Genomic DNA, 22100 nt, shown 5'->3' on the forward strand with positions numbered 1-22100 from the left:
TTCCAAAAAATTGCAGAGGGGCTTCCCTGGTGGCACAGTGGTTGAGAGTCCGCCTGCCGATGCAGGGGACACAGGTCCGTGCCCCGGTCCAGGAAGATCCCACATGCCGCAGAGCGGCTGGGCCCGTGAGCCATGGCTGCTGAGCCTGCACATCCGGAGCCTGTGCTCTGCAATGGGAGAGGCCACAACAGTGAGAGGCCTGCATATCGCAAAAAAAAAAAAAAAAAAAAAAAAAAAAATTGCAGAGGAAGGAACACTCCCAAACTCATTCCATGAGGCCACCACCACCCCTGATATGAAAACCAGACAAAGATACTACATAAAAAGAAAATTAGAGACCAATATCACTGATGAATATAGATGCAAAAATCCTCAACAAAATACTAGCAAACAGAATCCAACAACACATTAAAAGGATCATACACCATAATCAAGTGGGATTTATCCCAGGGATGCAAGGATTCTTCAATATATGCAAATCAATCAATGTGATACACCATATTAACAAATTAAAGAATAAAAACCATAAGATCATGTCAATAGATGCAGAAAAAGCTTCTGACAAAATTCAACACCCATTTATGACACTCTCCAGAAAGTGAGCACAGAGGGAACCTACCTCAACATCATAAAGGCCATATACGACAAACCCACAGCAAACATCATTCTCAATGGTGAAAAACTGAAAGCATTTCCTCTAAGATCAGGAACAAGACAAGGATGTCCACTCTCACCACTATTATTCAACACAGTTTTGGAAGTCCTAGCCACAGCAATCAGAGAAGAAAAAGAAATAAAAGGAATACAAATGGGAAAAGAAGTAAAACTGTCTCTGTTTGCAGATGACATGATGCTATACATAGAGAATCCTAAAGATGCCACCAGAAAGCTACTAGAGCTAATCAATGAATTTGGTAAAGCTGCAGGATACAAAATTAATGCACAAAAATCTCTTGCATTCCTATAAACTAACAACGAAAGATCAGGAAGAGAAATTAAGGAAACAATCCCATTCACCACTGCAACAAAAAGAATAAAATATCTAGGAAAAAACCTACCTAAGGAGGTAAAAGACCTGTATTCAGAAAACTATAAGACACTGATGAAAGAAATCAAAGATGAGGCTTCCCCGGTGGTGCAGTGGTTAAGAATCCACCTGCCAATGCAGGGGATGTGGGCTCGAGCCCTGGTCCAGGAAGATACCACATGCCACAGAGCAACTAAGCTCATGCACTACAACTACTGAGCCAGCGCTCTAGAGCCTGTGAGCCACAACTACTGAAGCCCGTGCGACTAGAGCCCATGCTCTGCAACAAAGAAAAGCCACCGCAATAAGAAGCTAGCACACTGCATCAGAGTAGCCCCCACTTGCTGCAACGAGAGAGAAAGCCTGTGCTCAGCAACGAAGACCCAACGCAACCAAAAATTAAAAAAAAAAAAGAAATCAAAGATGACACAAACAGATGGAGAGATATACCATGTTCTTCGATTGGAAGAATCAATATTGTGAAAGTGACTACACTACCCAAAGCAATCTGCAGATTCAATGCAATCCCTATCAAATTACCAGTGGCATTTTTTACAAAACTAGAACAAAAAATCTTAAAATTTGTATGGAGACACAAAAGACCCCAAATAGCCAAAGCAGTCTTGAGGGGAAAAAAACAGAGCTGGAGGGATCAGACTCCCTGACTTCAGACTATACTACAAGGCTACAGTAATCAAGACAATATGGTACTGGCACAAAAACAGAAATATAGATCAATGTAACAGGACAGAAAGCCCAGAGATAAACTCACACATCTATGGTCAACTTATCTATGACAAAGGAAGCAAGGATATACAATGGAGAAAAGACAGTCTCTTCAATAAGTGGTGCTGGGAAAACTGGACAGCTACATGTAAAAGAATGAAATTAGAACACTCCCTAACACCATGCACAAAAATAAACTCAAAATGGATTAGAGACCTAAATGTAAGACTGGATACTATAAAACTCTTAGAGGAAAACACAGGAAGAACACTCTTTGACATAAACCACAGCAAGATCTTTTTTGATCCACCTCCTAGAGTAATGGAAATAAAAACAAAAATAAACAAATGGGACCTAATGAAACTTAAAAGCTTTTGCACAGCAAAGGAAACTACAAACAAGACGAAATGGGAGAAAATATTTGCAAACGAATCAACGGACAAAGGATTAATCTCCAAAAACTGCTCATGCAGCTCAATATTAAAAAAAAAAAAAAACCCAATCCACAAATGGACAGAAGACCTAAATAGACATTTCTCCAAAGAAGACATACAGATGGCCAAGAAGCACATGAAAAGCTGTTCAACATCACTAATTATTAGAGAAATGCAAATCAAAACTACAATGAGGTATCATCTCACACCAGTTAGAATGGGCATCATCAGAAAATCTACAAACAACAAATGCTGGAGAGGGTGTAGAGAAAAGGGAACCTCTTGCACTGTTGGTGGGAATGTAAATTGATATAGCCACCATAGAGAACAGTATGGAGGTTCCTTAAAAAGCTAAAAATACAATTACCGTATGAACCAGCAATCTCACTACTGGGCATCTACCCAGCGAAAACCATAATTCAAAAAGACACATGCACCCAATGTTCATTGCAGCACTATTTATAATAGCTAGGACATGGAAGTAACCTAAATGTCCATCGACAGACTAATAGATAAAAGAAGATGTGGTATACATATACAATGGAATATTACTCAGCCATAAAAAGGAATGAAATTGGGTCATTTGTAGAGACGTGGATGGATCTAGAGACTATCATACAGAGTGAAGTAAGTCAGAAAGAGAAAAACAAATATTGTATATTAACGCATATATGTGGAACCTAGAAAAATGGTACAGATGAACCGGTTTGCAGGTCAGAAATAAAGACACAGATGTAGAGAACAAACGTATAGACACCAAGGGGGGAAAGTGGTGTGGGGGGTGGGGGGTTGGGGGTGGTAGTGTGATGAATTGGGAGATTGGGATTGACATATATACAGTAATATGCATAAAATGGATAACTGATAAGAACCTGCTGTATAAAAAAATAAAATTCCAAAATTCCAAAAAAATCACCACATAAACCAATATAAATGTCAACATAAATAACATATTCTTATGAAAAATAACTTTATTTGCCAAAACAAAAAATTTATAATAAAAGCTGCATTATTTTACATCTTTGCAAATCTCTTTAATGGATGACTTAACTGAAGACAACTGCATTCTCATACTTGCTTCTGCATTCAATCTGTTGTGACCCATCATACATGGCCTCTGCAAAACTCCACTGTACACTCATGAGAGAATGAGAGTGAAAAAGGCAAATAAACATCTTCATATTATAATAAAAACAGCCTTGGACTTCCCTGGTGGCACAATGGTTAAGAATCCGCCTGCCAATGGAAGGGGCACGGGTTCGAGCCCTAGTCCAGGAAGATTCCACATGCTGTGGAGCAACTAAGTCCGTGCACCACAACTACTGAGCCTGCACTCTAGAGCCCGTGAGCCACAACTACTGAGCCCAAGTGCCTTAGAGCCTGTGCTCCGCAGCAAAGAGAAGGCACTGCAATGAGAAGCCCACGCACCGCAACAAAGAGTAGCCCCTGTCCACCACAACTAGAGAAAGCCCACACAGCAACAAAGACCCAACGCAGCCAATCAATCAATCAATCAATTAATTAATTAATTTAAAAAACCAGCCTTAACTCTGAGGAACCCTGAAAGGGAGCTGGGGACTACCAGTCCCTGAACTACTCTTTAAGAACCACTGTTGTAGAGTTAAACACACAGTATGGGTTTTGTTTGTTTGTTTTGTTTTTTGGACTGCGTGGGGTCTTTATCGTTGTGCGCGGCCTTTTCTCTAGTTGCAGAGAGCGGGGGCTACTCTTTGTTGAGGTGCGCGGGCTTCTCATTGCAGTGGCTTCTCTTGTTGCAGAGCACAGGCTCTAGGCGCGCGGGCTTCATTCATTGTGGCACACGGGGTCAGTAGTTGCGGCTTGTGGACTCTAGAGCGCAGGCTCAGCAGTTGTGGTGCACGGGCTTAGTTGCTCTGAGGCATGTGGGATCTTCCCAGACAGGGCTCGAACCCGTGGTCCCCTGGACTAGCAGGCAGATTCTTAACCACTGCGCCACCAGGGAAGTCCCAACACAATATGTTTTTAAACTATATTATTACTTGCTTAAAAACAAGATGTCAAAAATCTTATTGTAGTTATTGTAGTTCATTCATTTACTGTATCTCTTTAAATTGACTTTTCTTAGAAACAATTTATCAAAATTCAATCTTCCAAAAGAAACAAGTTAGCAAAAATACTAAGGAATCAGAACTGAAGGCATTTACCCCTCACTACACAACAAACAGGCACAAATAATCTGATGCCACTTTATATCCAAAGTAGTTAGAAATTAAAATTAAGGGAGTAAAAGTTAAAGCACTTTCTGACATTTCCTTACCAATGTCAAGATATTGGATAAGGTATCAATTATGTGTTTATAACCTTTCCCCATAAGGATAAGTCAATAAGAAATTGAACGTTATTTGTATTAACCTCCTTCATATTTTTTATTTATATAAAAACATAACTTTTTATCTGGTTAGATAATTACTGCATAGTCATAGTGAAAATCTGTAACCTCAGTGGAGTAAAAAAAAAAATTTTTTTTTTTAAATTTTACTTGAACTTAGGAGGTCAGAAAATTAAAAGTGAATTGAAGGGGGCTTCCCTGGTGGCGCAGTGATTACGAATCCGCCTGACAATGCAGGGGACATGGGTTTGAGCCCTGGTCCAGGAAGATCCCACGTGCCGCAGAGCAACTAAGCCCGTGCGCCACAACTGCTGAACCTGTGCTCTAGAGCCCACGTGCCAAGAGCCCGTGCTCGGCAACAAGAGAAGCCACCGCAATGAGAAGCCCACACACCACAACGAAGAGTTGCCCCTGCTCACCGCACCTACACAAAGCCCGCATGCAGCAACGAAGACCCAACACAGCCAAAAATAAATAAATTAAATAAATTAATTTTTTTAAAAAGTGAATTGACGGAATAGCTGAACTTTGAGTATTTCTTCACACTAAGAAAGCTCCTAAGGACTTCCCTGGTGGTGCAGTGGTTAATAATCCACCTGCCAATGCAGGGGACACGGGTTTGAGCCCTGGTCTGGGAAGATCCCACGTGCTGCGGAGCAACTAAGCCCGTGCACCACAACTGCTGAGCCTGCGCTGTAGAGCCCGCAAGCCACAACTACTGAAGCCTGTGTGCCAAAACTACAGAAGCTCGCGCGCCTACAACCCGTGTTCCACAACGAGAAGCCTGCACACTGCAACGAAGAGCAGCCCCCTGCTCGCCACAACTAGAGAAAGCCTGCGCACAGCAATGAAAACCCAATGCAGCCATAAATAAATAAATTTATATTTTTTTTAAAAAAAAAGCTCCTACAAGATTCCTCTTTAAAAAAAAAAAGAAAGAAAAGACAAAAATCTAAGAAAGGCATTCAGAGGTTGGTATTGTGCTTTATTAACTGTTTAATTTTCAAAGTTAAAACACCTAGGTAAATTGTCACAGAAAACAAACTGATAACTAAACAAAAAATTAAAGAAAAAAGGCAGCTTGAAACTTAAGCCTAGATCTAAAAGGATTCTAAAGAAATACAAAAAGGAAAAAGATCATCCCAAAGACATGTATATGCTAGAAAAGTGATACATCAATGGAGGAGGGGGACATTTCTGGGGGAATGAATTTGGTTTCACTGTTTCCAAAAGCACTGTTTCTTACCTTCTATCAATCCCTCATAAATCACATTATATTTCAAGTTCCTTTCACATTTGAATCGTTACTTCTCATTCAGCTCTCTCCACCACCTTTTCCAGAGTTTTTAACTGCTTTCCCCCCCACCCGTTCATCAGAAGAGATATACTTTAAATAACTATACTTCTGCATTCTTGATCACATAGTATGTACAGTGCTAATTAATTTCTTCTTGAGCATTCTAACTTCCTATTTCAACCTGGAGAGACTGCATTCTGGGTCTTCTGTACAGACTGGAATTTCGATCTCACCTCTGAGCTGGTTCTGTTTCTGTTGTTCTCATGACTTCTTTCCTAGATTCTTTATTTAACTGAGTACATAAGTTTTTCAGAAAGTATGTCTGAATGTGGTCCACAGCTCAGGAGCATCAGCATCAACCTGAAATTTGTTAAAAATGCACATTCTCTGGAAACGAAAAGACTGTTGAAGAGATATCTGCATCCCCATATTCAAAGCAGCATTATTTACAATGGCCAAGACATGGGAACAATCTAAGCATCCATCAATGGATGAATGGATAAAGAAGTTCTGGAATATATATATACCATGGATATTATTCAGCCATAAAAAGGGAGGAAATTCTGCCATTTGTGACAACGTGGATGGATGCTGAGGGCACGATCCTAAGTGAAATAAATCAGACAGAGAAAGACAAGTACCACATGATCTCATTTACAATATATGTAAAATGTAAAAAACAAACAAAACCCCAACCAAACTCAGAAAAAGAGATCAGATTTGTGGCTACAAAAGGTAGGGGGCAGAGGGAGGAGGAATTGGATGAAGATGGTCAGAAGGTACAAACTTCCAGTCATAAGATAACTAAGTACTAGGGATATAAAGCACAACATGTTAACTATAGTTAAGATTGCTTTATGGTGAACATGAAAGTTAAAAGAGAGTAAATCCTTGGGCTTCCCTGGTGGCGCAGTGGTTGAGAGTCTGTCTGCCCATGCAGGGGACATGGGTTCGAGCCCTGGTCTGGGAAGATCCCACATGCCACGGAGCAACTAGGCCCGTGAGCCACAACTACTGAGCCTGCCCGTCTCCTGTGCTCCGCAACGAGAGGCCGCGATAGTGAGAGGCCCGCGCACCACGATGAAGAGCGGCCCCCGCTTGCTGCAACTAGAGAAAGCCCTCGCACAGAAATGAAGACCCAACACAGCCAAAAATAAATTAAAAAATAAATAAATATATATTTTTTTTAAAAAAAGAGTAAATCCTTGCGTTCTCATCACAAAGGAAAAAATACTCTTTTCTTTTTCTGTATATGAGATGACAGATATTAACTAAACTTGCTGTGGTTACCATTTCACAATATATGTAAATAAAATCATTGAGCTCTACACCTTAAACTTACACAGTGCTGCATGTCAATTATATCTCAGTAAAACTGGAGGGCAGGGGGGATGCAAATTCTCAGGAGTGACCCCAGACCTACTGAATTAGAATTGGGGGGGATAGCCATTTTTGTTTTAAGAAACCTTCAAGGTGATTCTAATGTACCCTAAAGTTTGATAACCATTCATGTATAAGTTCTATTGGACCTCACTTGTCTAGGTTCTTAACCTGTTTGCAGATGAATAATCTATTTCCTTTTCCTCTGTCATTCAGTACCTAAGCACAACACAACAGAAGGACTAAGTACTCCAGCTAAGGAACAATGAGAAACCATGAAGTAACATATATATTACCCCTCTTAGGAATCTTTTCTTCCAATCACTGACACTAAAAAAAAATACATATCTAATACCATTTTTGGATTTTTGTTTTATTTTGTTTTTGGCTACTTTGAGTATAAAACCAGTATTTTATTTAAACAAGAATAAACTGGGTCGGGCTTCCCTGGTGGCGCAGTGGTTGAGAATCTGCCTGCCAGTGCAGGGGACCCGGGTTCGAGCCCTGGTCTGGGAGGATCCCACATGCCGCGGAGCGGCTAGGCCCGTGAGCCACAACTACTGAGCCTGCGTGTCTGGAGCCTGTGCTCCGCAACGAGAGGCTGCGATAGTGAGAGGCCCACGCACCGCGATGAAGAGTGGCCCCCACTTGCCACAACTAGAGAAAGCCCTCGCACAGAAACGAAGACCCAACACAGTCAAAATAAATAAATTAATTAATAAACTCCTACCCCCAAAAAACTCCTACCACCAACATCTTCTAAAAAAAAAAAAAAAAAAGTGAAAAAAAAAGAATAAACTGGGTCAGTGTGTTGGGTCAATTTCTGAATTCCACCTCAGGAACAATTTTGGTCCAACATCCATTAGTTACATGTACTTAGCAATCACTTAAAATGTGGCTAGTCCAAATTACAGTGTGCTTACAAGTTCAAAGCACAATCAGATTTCAAAGATTTGTGCCAAAAAAAAATGGTAAAATAGTTCATCAATAATGTAAGACTGAGTACATGTTGAAATACATCAGTTTAAATAAAATGTGATTTTAAAAAGTCAATTTCACCTCATTCTTTTCCCCCTTTTATAAAAGAGGCTACTAGAAAATTTAGAATAACATATGTAGCTTACATTCTATTTCATATTCTGAGTCTCACTGAGGAGGAACTACTGAGAACAGTGCTCAATGTGCCAGAAGACCCCACTAAGTGAGGAATCACAGCACTTGGGATCCAAACATATCTGTGCCTTTTAATAACTAGTCAGCAAAACGTTGGTAGAATTTCACTGTTCAAAAAATGCTCTTCTGAAAGTGGTGAAATCTTTATCCAACTATCAAACATTTACCAAACTCTTATTATACAAATGAATGTAGATATGGTGAGGGAAGAAATTTAAACATGAGTAGAAGACTGGATGTGTCCACTGACAGATAAATGGATAAAAAAGATGTGGTGTATACACACACACACACACACCCCACACACAAAATAGAATACTACTCAGCCATTAAAAAGAATGAAATAATGCCATTTGCAGCAACATGGATGGACCTAGAGATGATCATATTAAGGGAAGTAAATCAAGAAAGAGGAAGACAAATACAATATACAGCACTTACATGTGGAATCTAAAGTATGACACAAATGAACCTATCTACAAAACAGAAACAGACTCACAGACATAGAGAACAGACTGTGGTTGCCAAGGGGGAGGAGGGGTGGGAGAGGGAAGTATTGGGAGTTTGGGATTAGCAGATATAAACTATTATATATAGGACGGGTAAACAACAAGGTCCTACTGTACAGCACAGGGAACTACACTCAATATTCTGTGACAAACCATAATGGAAAAAAATACGGGAACTTCCCTGGTGGCACAGTGGTTAAGAATCCGCCTGCCAATGGAGGGGACACGGTTTCGATCCCTGGTCCGGGAAGATCCCACATGCCGCGGGGCAACTAAGCCTGTGCGCCACAACTACTGAGCCTGCGTTCTAGAGCCCATGAGCCACAACTACTGAGCCCACGCGTCTAGAGCCCATGCTCTGCAACAAGAGAAGCCACCAGAATGAGAAGCCTGTGCACTGCAACGAAGAGTAGCCCCCGCTCACTGTAACTAGAGAAAGCCAGCACATGGCAACAAAGACCCAACGCAGCCAAAGAAAAATATGAGAAAGAATATATATATATGTATAACGGAGTCACTCTGCTGTATAGCAGAAATTAACACATTGTAAATTAACTATACTTCAATAAAATTAAAAAAAAAAAAGACTGGACATGAAGGGCCAGAAAAGGCAGCAATAAACAGTCTACCAATCTGAAGTGATGATCAGGACCCCAATCAGCCCACAAAGTGCCAGTGAGAGAATAGCTGATTTCAGTCCTGTTTTTGGCTGCAAACCCTTGTTTGCAGAATACACCACATTATGACTTCTGCCTCCCCAAGGCAGAAGCTGGAATCACTGTCCCAACCTCTCCTGCAGCTAGAGTGCAGGCGTGTGACCAAGGCTTCCCAAATTAGACACATTGCATGAAATCTGGACTCAAAATGGAGCTACATGAGGCAGCAGGAACCACAACCTCCATTTTCTGGTGAGAGTGGAAGATTGCGGCAGAAATGGAACAGGAACAGGATGGCATAAATCCCAATGAGAGACTATGGTAGGACAAGGACCTGTGCCCAGGGGTGTGGCTGAAGGTCTTTGCCAAGGCAGGCTAGCAATGTGACCTGAGTCCTGTTCCTGGCTGTGCAGCCTCCAAGACACATTCTCTAAAAACCAAAACTCAGATTGATACAAAAGATATCAAAACAAGTTGAAAACTTTAAAATAGTATTTACCTTGGGAGAGAAAGATGTACAGAGGGGTATTAGAGATTTGAACTGCATCTGTAACATTATGGTTTTTTTTAAAAAACAAAAAAAAGCAAAAATGGCAAACTGCCAACACAGTAGGAATACTTGTTCTAAATATTTGTCTGGATACTTACTTTTCAAATGTTTGAAAAGCAACTGGGGCCCTAGGTAGGAATGGCACTAATGAGGAGAAGGAGAGGAAGAAGAAAACAACAGTGGCTGTTATTTATTTATTGAGGGCTTACTACGTGCCAGGCAGTGTACTTAGGACTTAGCATTTTATGGAATCCTCAAAGTAACTACAACATAAATTCTTTTATTTCCATGATGTAGATAAGGAAACGGACTCAAAGTGGTTAAGTCACTTGTCTATAACCATATATCTAAAGAATCAGAGGCAGATCGAACTCATGTTTGTCTAAGGGCAGTCTGCGTCTTGATTACCTCCTTCCTCACTCTCAGCAATTCTACACTGAGGTAAGGGGTTAGGGACTGACTGCCCCAGCACAGAGGGAATGTGCAACAGCAGAAAGAGGAAGAAGGACAGAAGTTGAGATGACAAATGAGGAAGAACTATACTTTGATCCACTGAAGGCTTGAGATCTTTACTTCTAGCAACAAAAGAATCAAGTGCTGAGAAATCTCCTTCCCCAAAGCATCCTTCACTTAGCAGGACCAGACTGACCAACCAGCCTTGTAAGAAAAGCCTCAGTTTCTGCCCTATAGAAGTACAGAGAAGAAACAAGAAATTCTATGGGTGCAAAGTGAAACCGGACTCCTAGAATTCACCATCAGAGGGTCTTCTCTCTGGCATACACATTTAACTCCATGTGGATGCTTTAGGAAGTACCCAACTCAAGAGGGTTCTTGAAAGTGAAGTTCCAAATGAACCACCTTCACCTAGCTCAGGCAGACCTATCAACAACAGGAAACTTAGGCCTTCCTGGTATTGTACAAACTGTGAAGGTATTTACATGACAGCTCTTCCTTTTGCCTTAAGAAAGTGCCTCCCTATCTTAAATAAACATATGCTACTGTGATACTGTAATATAATTTTTGGTCTTTTCTCTGCTTCTTGATCTGAGCTCTTAAGACCTTTGTAATTTCCTAAGTGATAATATAAATGCTAGGACCATATTATTTTCTAATGAGGCAACTTTGGTGGGCACCTGGATGAGGGTTGGTCACCTCAAAGACCAAGCCATAATTAGAAACTTGGTACTTTCAGCCCCACCCTCCATTCTCTGGAAAGGGAAGAAGGGCTAGAAATTGAGTTACTAATCGATCATACCTATATGATGTAGCCTCCATAAAAATCCCAAAAGTTTGGGGTTTAGGGAGTTCCTGGGTTGGTGAATACATTCACGTGCTGGGAGGGTGGTACACCCCAACTCCATGAGGACAGAGGCTACTGTATTCACGACCCTTCAGAACCTCGCCCCATGTATCTCTTTATTTGGTTGTTCAACCATATCCTTTATCATTTCCTTAATTATATAATAAACTGGTAAATGTGTTTCCCTGAGTTCTGTGAGCTTTTCTCACAAATCATCAAACCCAAGGAGGGGTAGTGAGAACCGCAATTTATAGCCAGTTAGTCAGAAGTACAGGTGAGATAACCTGGGACTTGCAACTAGTGTCAGAAGTGGGGGGCAGTCTTGTGAAACTGATCCCTTAACTTGCGGGGACCTGACGCTAACTCCAAGCAGATAGTGTCAGAACTGAATTGAATTATAGGCCAGCCAGCTGGTGTGAAGAATTGGTCATTGTGGGGGAAAAAACACACATTTGGGGGCCAAAAGTGTGAGTGTGGTAGTAGCAGAGAGTAAACGGACACAGTGAGTTTTATTCAGACAGCTACTCTAATTAACTTTTGACACAGACCTTTGTCTCCCATCAATTCACTAACATTGTTCTAAGGATATTATTACTTTGTCAAATCTAACAGGCTATGTGGCTGCTTCTAGGCTGGAAAGATGAGAAATTCTTGGGGACAGAACAAACTCTCTGGGATGGCGACAGATGGTTTTAAAAAAGCAATCTAATTTTACTGCAATTTTTTAAAAAAGCAACTTAGAAAACTCTCTGCCTTCAAGGTAATAAATTGTTTTGAAATTTCAAATAACATTAATATAGGCCTAATTTTACATTCTTATCAAAAGGGTTAGGTTGAGACACAATACTATGAGCCAAAGAGCCTTTTAACATTTGAATTGAGAAGGCAGGTCTGTTCAGCTCCATATTTCAGTGTACACGTCACCTCTCTAGTCTCATCCTTTCACTCAGTGCACTCTAGTTACACAGCCATTCTGCCACTTTTCAAATAAGCAGGCTCCCACCTTAGGGCTTTCTGATTTGGAATGCTCTTTCCTCAGATAACCATATGGCTCATTCACCAGCTCTCTTTGGTCTTAACTCAAAAGTCACCAGCATTTTAAGGCTTACCCTGGCCACCCCCATCTGCTTTGTTTTTCTCCTTTGCATTTATCACTATATAACAAGATTTTTAAAAATCTTATATATCATCTAACCCCTCCCAGCTATAATGTATGTTCCACAAGGTCAGGGAGCTTTCTGTCTTGTTCAGTGCTGTACCTAAACATCTAGCAAAGGGCTTCATACATAAACACAAACATATGGAGATGTCTGGGATAGGGGAAAAAAGGTTAAGAATCATTGTCCTATACAAGTTCAAAGCAAGATATTCCCAAGCAACACTTTTTTTTTTATTACAAAAGTAGTTCATGTTTAATAAAAAAAAAATTCAAGCACTCCTCCTTAGTACCCCACTACCCCACCCAATTACTGTTTTGGGCTTTATTACTACTATTTAAGGACCACTACATTCTACACATGTTAAAAGCCAGTGATACTAAACTGGTTTTGACACTCCATAATCTGTGAAACATCCTGCTCTATCAATATACATAGATCTACCTCATTCTTCTGGCTGCACAGGACAATATACTACAGTTGTATCATTATTTGCTATTTCCCTTACTGAAAGAGTGACTTGTTTCCAGTGTTACTACTATAAGCAATGTGGCAGTGAATATCCTTATATACACATTTATCTGTGAACACAAATGCAAGGCCAAAGGTACGCACATTTAAACATTTGCAAGTATTGCCAAATTCACTCTCAAGAAAATCACACTAATTTACCCTCTTATACGCTTGCTACCCTGGGTGAAATCTTTATAACTGTTTTCCTATCTAATAAATAAAACATATTTCATTTTTAAAACTTACACTTCCATAATCACCAGAAGCATGAAGCATCTTCTGACATACTTACTAGCACAATCTGTATTTCCTCCCCCATGAACTATCTATTTATATCCTTTGTTCATTTTTCCACTAGATCATTTTTTTTTCCTATTTTGTAAGTTCCTTGTGTATTAGAAACACTAGTTAGGAGCACAGGCTCGAGTTAAAACAGCTTGGGTGCAAATGCTAGCTATCAGAAGATGAGTTAACCTCCCTATACCTCATGTGCTATTTTTAGTTTCAAAAATTATAACTTTAGGGCTTCCCTCATGGTGCAGTGGTTAAGAATCCGTCTGCCAATGCAGGGGACATGGGTTCAAGCCCTGGTCCGGGAAGATCCCACATGCCATGGAGCAACTAAGCCCGTGTGCCACAACTACTGAGCCTGCGCTCTAGAGCCTGCGCACCATAACTACTGAAGCCTGCACGCCCTACAGCCCGTGCTCCACAAGACAAGCCACGGCAATGAGAAGCCCGCGCACTGCAATGAAGAGTAGCCCTCACTCACCGCAACTAGAGAAAGCCCGCGCGCAGCAACAAAGACCCAATGCAGCCACAAATAAATTAATTAAATTTAAAAAATTTTTAAATTATACCTTTAAAGAAAGAATATACAGACCTATAAAACAGATCAAGAAACATGTGTATAAAATAATTTTGTAACTGCTAGGCCCATATTTTCTGTCACTCAAAATGTTTTTCCGAAGTCTTATATAAAGTTGTATCTTTAGCCATATATTTATTGATATTGTCTGGCTTATGATTTTTTTTAAAACAAGTTTTTATTGTATTTAAGACACTTAGGTTTTTGTTTTTGGCCACGCTGCGCAACTTGCAGGATCCCCACCAGGGATTGAACCTGGGTCCCCTGCACTGGAAGTGCCAAGTCCGAACCACTGGACTGCCAGGGAATTTCCTGCCTTATGATTTTGATAGCTTAAGATTTATCAACGTTGTCAACTTTCATGTAACATTAATAACAACTTACAATCTTTATTTAAATTAAATCTACAAAGCCAACTTTTAGAAAAATTAAATTCCATTTGGCTTAAGCCAGTTATTAATGAAAATACATTTGTCTTAAAAATTTTTTTAATTTATGAAAAGGAAAGAAAGATTAGTCTCAGGAAAGGTAAGCTAGGCTTAACTAACCTTTGGTCCAAGAATGCTCGGCTAAAAGGTCTTTTTTTTTTTTTCTCCAGCAAGTCTTTTTTTTTTTTCCAGCCACGCTACGCGGCTTGTGGGAGCTTAGTTCCCTGACCAGGGAGCAAACCTGGGCCCTTGGCAGTGAAAGTATGGAGTCCTAACCACTGGACCACCAGGGAATTCCCTAAAAAGTCATTTTTAATTTTAAATAAAGGAGATAAAAACTACTCTTGCACATATCATATACCACAAACGACATCTCGGCAACTTGTACGGTAGAAATTTGTAGTAAGATTTTTTAGAACTACTTGAATAAAGCAAAAAAAAAACCCTCAACTAGGGAATTTTTTTTTAAAGGAAAAAATGATGTTTCCTCTACCTACACAAATAACTTGAATTAAAATTGATAACTTGTGTGGGAAAGGGAACCACACATAAAAAGTAGCCTATTCCCTGGTGGCGCAGTGGTTGAGAGTCCGCCTGCCGACTCAGGGGACGCGGGTTCGTGCCCTGGTCCGGGAAGATCCCACGTGCCGCGGAGCGGCTGGGCCCGTGAGCCATGGCCCCTGAGCCTGCGCGTCCGGAGCCTGTGATCTGCAACGGGAGAGGCCACAACAGTGAGAGGCCCGCGTACCGCAAAAGCAAAAAAAACAAAACAAAAAACAAACAAACAGAAGTAGCCTAACAGGTTGGCTAAAATGTAGACCTGTAGAAAAAAAATATGATTCTTACCAAAAGAGCACTGATAATTATTATTCAATTATTATATCACTTGCTGATCAAGCTAACATTCCATGGGCTGTAAATATAGTAATTTTTATGCAGGGGTCCCCTGAGACCTGAAAATTAGTTCAAAGATTCTTTCAGGGTAAAAAAAGATTGGGAAAAGCTATCTCAGAGTTTACTTCTTTCCTTAGGAAGGCTTTCCACAACCTAAAATTACAAAAACTTTCTATACTGCCTTTTCATAGTTCACTGTTTTCTTGTTTTCTGACTCTTTAACCCATCTGGACCTTATTTGTATTATGAGAGGTATCTGACTATTTCCAGAAGAGGAGTAGACTGCCTTACTCCACTAATGGAATACATCCTTTCCTCACTGATCAGCAGAGCCACTTTCATCCTATACCTGGTACCTATTCATAATGTATGCAGACACATGAGTGTGTATATGTTTTAAAGTCCTTGGTCAACTCCCAACACACGGGTCCCCAGAGGAGCCTTCTACTCTTTGTATTCTTTACTTCTTGGATTAGGGGACCCTGAGAACTGCTCCACCTTTCCTAAAAGTTTCTCTCTTAGATGAATTCCTCTATCACCTGATTCTGTTTGCTTCCTCTCTTGCAGCAATTCCCCAGATTTAGTGGAATTCGGGTTTAAAAAAAAAAATCAGGGCTTCCCTGGTGGCGCAGTGGTTGAGAGTCCGCCTGCCGATGCAGGGGACACGGGTTCGCGCCGCGGTCCAGGAAGATCCCACATGCCGCGGAGCGGCTGGGCCCGTGAGCCATGGCCGCTGAGCCTGCGCTCCGCAACGGGAGAGGCCACAACAGTGAGAGGCCCGCGTACCACAAAAAATAAAAATAAAATAAAATAAAATAATTCCCTATTTATTATTTTTAGTGAAGTTTAGTTGCTGTACAATTTTATAAGTTACAGGTGTACAATATAGTGATTCACAATTTTTAAAGGTTAAGATTTAGTGGGTTTTTGATGGCATTTTTTTTTTCCCAGCACTGCTAGAAAAAAAAGTTTTTAAGTATCTTTTCAGTCACTGAGGATGGGAAAATATGTGTTCTTATGAGTCCACCATATTGAACCTATCTCATGGATTTATTATTTTATTTCTTCTTCCATTTACAAAGGGTTTGGGAAAATAGGCGATCTCAATTAGCTATCTTGAACGTAAAGTCTCAAAAAACACTTTAAACTCAATTCCTAAACTATTTTAATCTTACGAAAAAGAAGATCCAAGCAGTAAAAAGCAGAATAATTTCTTCAACTGAAAAGTCAGGCCTTCTCTTTTTACCTTTCCTGTACCCTTCCTTCCTTATAGAGACTAGAATAAACAACTGCATCCCTCCATGTGCCAGATGCTTTCTTGTTATCTCATTCAGTCTCAATAAATAGTATTATCCCTACTGACAGATGAAAAAACTAGCACTAAAAAGATTAAGAAAATATCAACAAATAAGAAGTCAGGTCAAATTTAAACCCAGGAATGCAACTCCAAAGCCCAGGTCCTTCCAATATACTCACCTACACTGCTAAGGGGCAAAACCTTCTATCTCACCAAACATACCTCTTCACACTCTTCCCTCTCCATCATGTTCTACTCCCTTTCCTATTCTCTTGGTGGAAGTCATGGAGGGCAAAGTGAAATGCAACCACAATAGACAGTAGCAAGAAAGCAGCATTTGTAACTATAGGAGAGTTTTAGTTTCACATAAGGACCCCTAAAGAGGAAAACTTACCTTCTCGGCAAATATAATAAGTTTCTCCTCTTTCAGTAAGCATATTATCAATTAGCATTATTTCTTGAGGCTTATAAATATCAAATGCAGGCCTAGAAATTTACAGGTGACGTTGAGTCATGGAACCATACAACTACATGAATAAGAGCCTTTCCATTAAAAAAAAAAAGTTCCAAATATGCTTTTAGTAATGAGCTAAGACTAGCCCTCCTATGTTCTTGATCTGCTCAGGGTGACACAGACAGAAGGGGAGCTTCAGTCACACACAGTGTGACACATCCAAATCCAGTCCCAAAAGACCTCTTAATTTCTATACTGTTCAGTTCTCCAAGGCAAATGGCAAGTATCTGTAGCCTGTTAAGTTTACAGTAGTTGCAAATATTTTTAGTCTATGTTAACTATGAAAGCCCTTGTGTAAGATAAAATGTTTCAAAAACACCAGAATATTCCCCTTGGTGAAAATAATCTCTGACATCTGTATATAGACGTGATGCTCTACTAACCAAAACCCTGATGGCAAAAAAAGTCTATTCAATAGCATGCACCAACATTTATCTCCCTTCTACCTGAACCTGCTGTGGCTGTTGAACCTGGATCTGCTGTTCTTGCTGGGTTTGTGGCTGAACACTGGTGGTGACTGGACAGGCAAGTTCAAGCAAAGACCCGGCCACTTCGGTGCTGTCTGTGTAAATGCAGTTCCCACCCTGTTGGTACACCATGGTAGTGGTGGCCGTCTGCTGGAACTCCTGAAGGGCTTCTGGCCCCTTAGAGGCTAGTGAGTCCAGAAATTCCTTCATCCTGTGTTGCGGGACAGACCGCGCCTTCACTCGGATGTACTCTTCAAAGGAGATGGTGTTCTCCAGAGAATTATTCATATTGCAGAGTCCTTAGGGTTCCTAGAAATAAAGTAAATGGACAGAAGTCAAAACTATGCCACTGTTTTAACATACTGAAATGCACAGAGCAATCACTCTTGCATCAGTGTGGAATATTCAGGGCAGCTGTATACATCTGGAATCCAAAGTAAGATTTTATTAAATAACCTTTTTTTTTTCAGTTAATGGCATCTGAAAATTGTTTCCATAAACATTTCTTAAATCAAATTATCACACTGAAAACAAAAAACAAAAGCATGTGTCACAGTACTGGATGAAACGGGCTGCAGATACACTCTCCACCCAGCACTAGGCCAATCCCATCTTCTCTGCAGAGCCAAGCAATGGACAATAAAAGTCACATGCAACACTGCTCTGTGACCATCAGAGAGGACTACCAAGGAAGGTAGGAGCCAGGATTCCTACCAACATGTTCTATTTCCACTGCCAACTATGTTTTACAGTGAAGGGACATGTATGCCACCTAGCTGTGGCAAGACCCTGGAGACAAGGGATGTGTTCATTTCCCACCAGAAACACCAAAAACCCCATTTTGCTATATACTGCTCACATTCTTTTGCTGCATAGCTTACTGGTTAAAAGCATGGATTTTTGAGCCAGCCTTCCTGGGTTTAAACCCAGCTCGAGGGCTTCCCTGGTGGCACAGTGGTTAAGAATCTGCCTGCCAATGCAGGAGACACAGGTTCGAGCCCTGGTCTCGGAAGGTCCCACATGCCGTGGAGCAACTAAGCTCGGGCACTACAGCTGCTGAGCCTGCACTCTAGAGCCCGTGAGCCACAACTACTGAGGCCCGCATGCCTGGAGCCTGTGCTCTGCAACAAGGGAAGCCACCGCAATGAGAAGCCCGCACACCACAACAAAGAGTAGCCCCCACTTGCCGCAACTAGAGAAAGCCGGCATGCAGCAACAAAGACCCAACGCAGCCAAAAATTAAAATAAATAAAATAAATTTATTAAAAAAAAAAAAACAGCTGGAACTCTCCTTTGCTGTGTTACCCTGGACAAGTCAGTTAACTTTAGTTTTGTATATAAAATAGGAATTAAAATAGCATTTACGTCGAAAAGTTGACTTGAGAATTAAATATATGTAAAGCACTTAGAAAAATACCTGACATATATACAGTGCCACATAATTATTAACTAATTCTATTAAAGGTAAGTGGGGGGAGAAAATTGAATAGTACCTTAAACAACTAGGTCACTTCAAAAATCAATTCTGCAAGTTTTTCATCAGGGTATTTACCTTAAGAATTAATCTGGGGACTTCCCTGGTGGCGCAGTGGTTAAGGATCCTCCTGCTAATGCAAGGGACAGGGGTTCGAGCCCTGGTCTGGGAAGATCCCACATGCCTTGGAGCAAATAAGCCCATGAGCCACAACTACTGAGCCTGCACTCTAGAGCCCGCAAGCTACAACTACCGAGCCCACGTGCTGCAACTACTGAAGCCCCTGTGCCTAGAGCCCGTGCTCCGCAACGAGAAGCCATCGCAATGAGAAGCCCGTGCACCGCAACGAAGAATAGCCCCCGCAACCAGAGAAAGCCCACGCGCAGCAATGAAGACGCAACGCGGCCGAAAAAAGATAAATAAGATAAAAAATAAATAAAAATTTTTAAAAAAGAATTTATCTGCAAGGGTGGATTGTAGCTCTCAATCACCTGGGAGACAACCATTCAATCTATCCATGAACTGCTGAGTGCCCTGTCGCTGCTGCTTTCATACCATACTCCCTTTACCAGTACCAGCTCCAGGACAAAAGCAATGGCAGGATATGAAAGTAACACAAACCAAGTGAATCTCTTTGCCAAAAAAAGACTCTCAGTCAATCTCAAATGTCTAGAAAAGTGATTTGTTTCCTTGAGCCATCCGACTAGAAATATCAGTCTCTCTTTTACTGCCCAGATGTTGTCTTTTGTTAACAGATATAAGGTATGTGGGTAATCATATATCTTCCACCTGGCTCTAAACTCTAGTAGACAGGACTGTGTCCTGGTCCTCTCTGAATGGCTCATACATGTAGGTACTTTGTATATATCTGTTGCACTTGGAATTCAATGTGGAACAAAAAGGATTATGACTCTGTTCCTGTAACATCTATAACTTACAACCATAAAATGTTATGCTTTTCCCTAGTAAATGGTTAATCTATACCTTGGCGGGGGGAAAAGCCCTATATATCCAGGGCAAGAGACTAAAGGAAAAATATGATCCTTACTGCTATTAATTTACTAACACCGGCAATATTTCTGTGGGAGGCTGTTTAAGTATAGTATACAAATTATATTCAGGTACTTTCAAACAGAATAGACCCAGCAATAAACCTTTTATTATGATGCCCATAATATATTATAAATATATTTTTCCATAAATAAAGAATACTACATATACCTTATCCTGTCTAAAATGCCTAAAATGTCTAAAACGAGAGCACTACTCTCAGGAAAGCCTCCACCTGTTAGGAAACCCCAAGCACAAGAGAGTACAGAAAACGGCAAGTACAGGTCAGGGGAGTGAGTGCAAGGTGAAGCTGCTGCTGATGGCCTCTTGTCTTTGGAAATTTAACACTTGTTTGTCCCTTTGTCACCTCTCTTCTAACCATCTCCCTTGCCCAGTTCTCCCTTCTCTCCATTGCAGAGGCTCTCAGTTATCTTTCTCAGGACAGAAAATTAGAAGGTCTTCTATGAGACTTCAAGATTAAGCTATCAATGATATCCATGGCACATAGAGTAGGAGGAGCATCAGGGACAAGCACTTCATACTCAGAGCAGGCCACTCCAGTATAGGTGACCCACAAACAGTCACTAACCACATTGGCATAGAATGTGTCAAAGCTTCCCTCTGATAACAGCATCACAATTGAAATTTCCCTCTTAAGGAAGGAAGCATCTCTCATAATATAGACCCACTAATATTACAAAGTTCACAATATGTGATTCTAATATCAATTACATACACCCTTCTGGTCATAAGGGACAAAGGAGAGATCGTGTGAACAACCATTAACCAGTTCTCTACCATGTTGGCACATATGTCAGTTTTTCACCTCCATTATAGAAGAACAGCAGAGGGCAACTGAAATTTATACTTCCCCAAATTAATTTTCTTCAGTAATTAGTTGCATTCATGTAAAATACTTAGAGATTGCTTGAATTTTGTCTGTGCTAGAATCGTAGCTACTGTATCAAAGCAATTTTTTTTAAGTATAGAGAACCATGCAAATCATGCAAAAAAAAAAAAACCAAAAAACTTTTTCTGCTTCAAATCTGGGAGAAGATAAATATGACCAAGCACAAAGAAACACTGAAAGTTAAGTTTACAGAACCAGAAAACCTTCACACAAATATTGCTCAGTAAAAGCAGTCCACAGAATCTTCCTAGTGACCTTATTTCCCTTCACTCTTTTAAGTTTCAGTAATCAAGGAGGCTTAAGCCTCATCTGAAGTCTGATATTAAGTACAAAGCAGAATTATACCAATTTTTCTCCCTAGAAACAAGTTTTCTTCAGTTTTCAGTGTAGAATTTCACCTAGTTGGGTTTTTTTGGGGGGTGTCTTTGTTTTTTTGGTGGGGAGGGTAAAAGTAACACATTTACTTTTTTAGAAAAATTGTTCAAATAATATAGCAAGGTATAAAATGAAAAGTAAAAACAGCTAAGTAGGGGCTTCCCTGGTGGCGCAGTGGTTAAGAATCTGCCTGCCAGTGCAAGGGACACAGTTTCGAGCCCTGGCCCGGGAAGATCCCACATGCCGTGGAGCAACTAAGCCCGTGCGCCACAACTACTGAGCCTGAGCTCTAGAGCCCGCAAGCCACAACTACTGAGCCCATGTGACACAACTACTGAAACCTGCGCGCCTAGAGCCCATGCTCCGCAACAAGACAAGACACAACAATGAGAAGCCCACGCACCACAACAAAGAGTAGCCCCCGCTCACCGCAACTAGAGAAAGCCCGCGCACAGCAACAAAGACCCAACACAGCCAAAAATAAATAATACATAAATAAATTAAAAAAAACAAACAAACAGCTAAGTATGCTGTGACCTCTGGTTCTTTTTTTTTTTAGGAAGGAGGGGGTTTTATAAGTGGCCAAAAATTGTGAAAGACTGCAAGACAACTCTTATTTTTTTCTTATAGCACAGTTCAGAATGTTAATGTTTAAATCAAAAGTTAAATGTTTAAAAAATTCCTCTCTAAAATTTTAAACCGCTTTCTCCAAATTAAGAATATAAGTGAACCA

General features: G+C 40.6%; 1 protein-coding gene across 2 annotated transcripts in view; it reads right to left on the reverse strand.

The window, feature by feature from the left end:
• The window catches only part of QRICH1 (glutamine rich 1), a 55674-nt gene that overhangs the window by 25695 nt on the left and 7879 nt on the right, over nucleotides 1-22100 (reverse strand). For both annotated transcript variants that reach the window (XM_060111341.1, XM_060111342.1), the window contains exon 2: nucleotides 17538-17867. In XM_060111341.1, the coding sequence (XP_059967324.1) occupies nucleotides 17538-17846 (309 nt within the window). In that variant the 5' untranslated portion in view covers nucleotides 17847-17867. The remainder of the gene's footprint in view (nucleotides 1-17537; nucleotides 17868-22100) is intronic.

This window comes from Mesoplodon densirostris, chromosome 10 (assembly GCF_025265405.1).
Source record: "Mesoplodon densirostris isolate mMesDen1 chromosome 10, mMesDen1 primary haplotype, whole genome shotgun sequence".
Classification (NCBI taxonomy): domain Eukaryota; kingdom Metazoa; phylum Chordata; class Mammalia; order Artiodactyla; family Ziphiidae; genus Mesoplodon; species Mesoplodon densirostris.